The sequence below is a fragment of the Hevea brasiliensis genome, chromosome 13, assembly GCF_030052815.1.
Source record: "Hevea brasiliensis isolate MT/VB/25A 57/8 chromosome 13, ASM3005281v1, whole genome shotgun sequence".
Taxonomy (NCBI): Eukaryota; Viridiplantae; Streptophyta; class Magnoliopsida; order Malpighiales; family Euphorbiaceae; genus Hevea; species Hevea brasiliensis.
Window position 1 is genome coordinate 84,878,442 of NC_079505.1, and position 5,673 is coordinate 84,884,114.

At 38.4% G+C, this 5,673-nt stretch overlaps 1 protein-coding gene across 1 annotated transcript; it reads right to left on the minus strand.

Annotated features, from left to right (window-relative positions):
* Positions 1-2,774: 2,774 nt before the first annotated feature.
* On the minus strand, positions 2,775-5,225 carry LOC110659671 (floricaula/leafy homolog). Its single transcript, XM_021817672.2, has 3 exons — positions 4,765-5,225; positions 3,901-4,250; positions 2,775-3,315 (listed from the first exon to the last, which is right to left on the minus strand). Exons 1-3 carry the CDS (start codon positions 5,192-5,194, stop codon positions 2,953-2,955), a joined length of 1,143 nt encoding a protein of 380 aa, XP_021673364.2. The 5' UTR covers positions 5,195-5,225; the 3' UTR covers positions 2,775-2,952.
* Positions 5,226-5,673: the final 448 nt, after the last annotated feature.

Genomic DNA, 5,673 nt, shown 5'->3' on the forward strand with positions numbered 1-5,673 from the left:
AGGAATTTGTACAGTTCCTTCACTGGTTTTATAAGGAATATAAGGACCATCTTTAATTATTCTCCAAGCATCAATGTCAACAGATTGTATAAAGTTTCTCATTCTAGTTTTCCAAAAGGAGTAATTTGTGCCATTAAAAAGTGGTGGTCTAGTGATGGAATAACCTTCAGCTAAGGGGGCAGGTATACCAGCAGAGTTTCTAGATGAACTAGTCATGTGTATGGATCACTCTAAGGGGTTTAATCCTCAAGCAAGAGAGACAAGCTCTGATACCAAATTGATGTCCCAAAATATGTCCAAGAGGAGGGTGAATTGGACTTTAAAAACAATTTTCGGTTCTTGCTCAAAACCTTTGAAAATTGCAGCTAGGTTCAACTCAATTGACTAATGTGAAATATATGAACAATACAACTCTATTGATAAATTGATTCAAAGTTAGGCTATATGCAATCAGTATACTGATCTAACAAATTATATCAGCATTCAGCAGAAATATCAGTAATCTGGATAAGTTTTTAACACAGCAACCAGAGCAGTATACCAAATATACTAACTGACAGCAGATCAAATAACAAGCAGATTATATCAGATATCATCAGATTTAGCAGTAAACTAATTTTCTCAGTTTGCAGCAAGGTTAACAGCAAATAATATCAACTTTCATATCAGCAAAAGCATATTAATCATAAAGTTAAAATGCATAAATGTAAAGAGCAAGGGTTGAGAAAATGAACACTGAAATTTTTATAGTGGTTCGGCTTTAACTAGCCTACATCCACTCTCTCAAAGATCCCACTTTGAGTCTTCACTTCACTATTCTTCTCTTTTAAAGGCAAGAGACAAAAGCCCTTTACAAATCTTCTCACCAAAACTTTTACAAGTAGCTTCACACTTCTACCAAGTGTTTTTCCAAACACTTTTCACAACCAAGCTTCAATAGGTGCTTGAATGACCTCTCATAAATGATAATAATGTGTTTAAAACTCACTTTCACTCAATACAAGAGAATCTATAAAGAAGAGTTGAGTAAATAAGCCAATGATGAGCAATAAAACACTTTGAGCACTTTGAATGAAAGCTTTTATGATTTTGAACAGTGGAGAGACTTTCATTAAGTGCAAAATGGCCAAAGGTAGGTGTATTTATAGTTTTGGAACGTTTTTTACCGTTTGAGAATTCATTTGAACGTTACATATACGAATTTCAAGAAAATAGCCGTTATTTTATCGTTTTCTGCGATCTTGTGCAGAGTTGAAACAGTTAGCATACTTGAGAAAATAGCAAACCAATTAGCATACTAAAATAAGTAGCAAACCAGTTAGCATACCAGGAAAACTTTTCTGCATAACTTTCAAAGCTATAAAATTTTACACCAAATCATAGTCAAATACTTTTTAGGCCAATAATGATTTTTAAAAGAAAAATCTTTTGAGTAATTGAAAATAAGCATCATTGACTTTTACTCCTCAATTCTTTTCACAAGTAATCCTAAAAATAAAACTTAACTTTTATACTATATGTACCTTCAATTCTGATTTTCAATGCAGCCTTAGAAGGTAACATTTTCTTCTTTTATCTCCTTTGATTCGTTCTGTGTTATCCTTAGAATGTCATCATTTCTTCAAAAGCACGAATCCATCATGAATTCCTTGTATCTTTTTCTTTGAGATGCACAACACTTAAAACAATGTTAGTTTGATTCTAATTGAGTTTTGGTATCATCAAAATCTATGCTCCTTTGAGCTTGTGGGGTCAACAGAGCTGAGTTATTTAATAGCCCCATATTGATACTCATCTGGAAGAAGGTTATCTTTATTTGTCGTCCTGAAGAGGTACATCAGTGGGAAAACAATATGCCAGAACAGATGAACTCGGGGAACCCTTTTCAGTTATAGTGGATTCGACTTCCTCAGTTGGCATACGGGAGACGGACAGCAAAGTTCGGATCCGTGTTTCTGTGGAGGAAGTAGCAAGTGGTCAAAGCACTTGGATCGTTATGCTGTATAAATATTATACTCCAGCACCTGTGATGTGAGTGAAGAGGATGAATTAATGAATTTTGGAGACTGAACTCCTTTGTTACACTTCACGTCTAAATATTCCCCCAAGGCCTTAATAATCTCTTTACCATTCATAATACATAAGCATCTATATTATGAGAAATACTGTATTTTACGTTGACCGTACTCTACTGTAATCATTTTTTGTTATATGAACTTTGAGACCAACTATGTTTTACCATGCTCACATAGGGAGAGGAGTTTAACAATTATAACCACGACTCCACATATTCTCATAGCTCATAAACACTTCCATTTATCTTTTTACCCAAAAAAGACCCATTAACACTTCCCCTTTGTAATGTTATTTATGCATCCAGTGTCGTCATTTTCTAGAATCACCAGGCCACTCCGTGGATCAATGGTTCTTTCAAGACAGACTATAAGCTTGGAGCCTTTATTATTATTATTATTATTATTATTATTATTATTATTATTATTATTATTATTATTATTATTATTATTATGTCTTGTGCGTCAGTCAAGGTCCTAGACTTAATTTCCTCTAGCAAAATTGAAATTGTGCAAATTAATAATTAGTCACATGTATTTTCCTTTCTTGCTTGCTTCACCTTCTGTATCTATGCTTAAACAGGCTCTCCAACATATAAGCTTCAGAACATTCATATTATGTCAGCCATTGTATGCGCACCTTGCAAAAAGACCAAACCTATCATCACTCCCTAGTCGCTGGTTAATAACCGTTAAGTGAAATTAAGCCAAATAAAATATAGTCATAGGAAGTAACCAATGATAATAGCTTATCCTATTAAGTAGTACATTGTAAACTATGGATGTGAAGTGCAAGCATCCATGATGTGGCAATTGTCCTAAGCTACAACAACACAGAATATAACTAGGATTTAGAGAAAATTCTCTCACTCGTGAAGCCTTAGAAAGGCAAGTGATCACCCCCACCAGAGACAGAGCTGGATGCTGCAGCACTGTTGCGCTCTGCATGACACAATTGACGAAGCTTAGTGGGTACATACCAAATGGCGAGACGAGGATGAGCATTGAAAATAGCATCAATGTCCCACCCTTGGCGTGCTGCTATGGTCACAAGTGGCTTGTAGCATGCCTGTCTCCAAGCTCCAACATTTTCTCCTCTCTCCTTGAAAGCTCTTCTCAGCGCATTGGACGCCTCCTCATCAAGGCAATGAAGGGCATAGCAGTGCACATAATGCCGCATTTTGGGCTTGTTGATGTAGCTCGCTCCCGCCTTCTTGGCGTACCTAAACACCTGATTTGTCACCTACATCAAGGAAAAGCCTAATTCACTGTGTGTAGACAAAAAATTCACTTTGTGATTCTGAATGTGACAGTGAAAGAAAAAGATAAGCTATAATAATGTGTAAACGAAGGTGATATTCTCTGTTCTTTTGGAGTTGCCAAAATTCAATGATTTTTCAATGACTTTGGGTAAAGAATTTGGTTGTATATAATTCAATAATGTGGGCTTCTGCACGCCCTCTTGAGGCGCATTTCAAAATCCAGAGTGCAATGGACTTGGATCCGAACTCCAATTCCGCATCGTTGCAGCAAAACCAGCTGGTAAAACCTGAAGTGCCACGTGGTCGCACGGACTGAGGAAAATCACATGTTTTTTGAAGAATTAAAGTACCCTTTTCTGCAATTTAGGCCTTCAAGTAATGGAATAGTGACAGCCCCACCAGACCGTACGACACTAGTTACCTTTTTCCTTGGACCAGCTGTCAATTCGTACCAAATTGCCAGAATCCAATAGGGCTGGTGGTGGGTTCACGATAAGACCCACATAAATTGCCTTGTGGGGCCCAAAAGACAGAAATTAACGGCCCAAATGCGTTTCTTTGTGTACCTTAGTGGGGCATTTTTCTCCGCGGTCCTTGGCAATGTTCTGGACTTGTATCAAGAATTCACGGCACTGCTCGTAGAGATGGAAGAGGTAATCAAGGCCGTTCTTCTTTCCACGTGCCACTTCCCCAGGCTCCGTGACAATAAATGGGTGCTCGCGTTGTCTCTCATACCCACCTGCACCACCATTTTCATCGTTCTCGTTTTCATCATCATTATCAACATCCACCACCTTCCTATGCCCTTTCCTCCGTCGCTGCTGCTGCTTCCTCTCTCCTGCTGCCGCCTCCCACGCTCCACTTCCGCCGCTCCCTGCCGCTTCCTTCTCTTGCTGCACTGGTTCCTCTGATAACCCTGCCCACCCATTACACCACAATCAGGATTAAAAGCAAACAGAAGAAGAAGATTATACATTCTTGTGTTGCTTGAAGGGACTTGATTATATGTAATGGATGTAACAGTTCAGAACCTCAATTCCAAATATGAATTAAAACAGTAATCAGAACTTAATTTTATTTTTTAGAGGTTACCAGAAGCACAGAGCAAGCTAGCAGGAGACAAGAATAGAAGAACGCAATCACAAATAAAGATTATATAAATTGGAGACATACACAAACACATGCAGATAGCAACATGCAGCCAAAACAGATAGCAAAACTGGTAAAAATTGAAACATGTTCTTTCAAATGAGTAATTAATGAAGCAAAACCCTCGGCATATTCTCCTACTTATTCTCAACCCCATAACTTAGAACTCTTATTAATAAAGCAGAAAATTACTAGGGTAATTAAGTGGACAAACATAGAAATAATGACGCTTATACCTATATTGTAGTTTAAACAAAAAACGTGGTAGATTGGTAACAAACCTTCTTGGGAGAGAGCATCGAGAGCGTTGGCAGTATCTCCTGACAGAAGATGTCTTCGCCGAGAATCCTCCTCCTCGAGCCTCCTCCTCTCAGCTCTAACCGCTGCCTTTATACCATATCTCTCTCCAACAAGAAGATCCCACCTGAAAATCTGAGATAAACTGTTCATCATCTCATCAAGCTCCTCGTCTTTCATGTCCAAAAGCGTGCTCACAGTGAATCCAAGCTCAGCTATCTTCGCAGCCGTGTAGTACCTTATCCCATATGCCTGAAACAACTCCTCCAGCCCATACAGCTCCCTCGGTCTCACCGCGTACCCTGCCGCAGGTTGGGGCGGTGGAGCCACCGCTTCGAGAAGACGGTTGGGTGCTGGCACCACTGTTCGCGGGTCCCACTTGAACAAACTTGCCGTGAAGGCCTCCGGATCCATATCTCTATCTATGCGTATCTACCGTCTGGAACTGAATATTATTTTTCTGAGGGCTGGCAAGGTGTAGACTGATATAAAAACAGTCGCTTGTTTATTACTTCTTATTTTCCGAAACTACCCTTGCATGCTTTCCCCTCTAAATATATATATATATATATATATATATATATATATATATGTTTTTTGGATCAAGAAGCTAACAGAATTGGAGGCTTGATGTTTGGTTAGGACTTGACAGTTAAGATCAAACCAGTCAGATTGTGTGTCATTTGGTTCCCTCGCAGTTGCATAACTTACATTCTCCTCCAACACGGAAGTTCCAATACCCACTCATATTTTGACACGTATATAAGCAACATGGTACCCTCTGGGCCGCAAAGCCCTACAAAATTATTGATGCCCAAAAATATATTAGAACTAAATTATAAATATTATTTTATAGCACTCATTTGTTTTCTCATATTATGCAATTATATTAA

Excerpts from the sequence above, each read along its gene's own strand:
- LOC110659671 (XM_021817672.2), bottom strand. The coding sequence starts at position 5,194 with ATGGATCCGGAGGCCTTCACGGCAAGTTTGTTCAAGTGGGACCCGCGA. Across the intron at positions 4,251-4,764 it reads CGATGCTCTCTCCCAAGAAG|GGTTATCAGAGGAACCAGTG; the intron begins GTTTGTTACCAA and ends ATGGGTGGGCAG. Across the intron at positions 3,316-3,900 it reads GAGAAAAATGCCCCACTAAG|GTGACAAATCAGGTGTTTAG; the intron begins GTACACAAAGAA and ends TCCTTGATGTAG.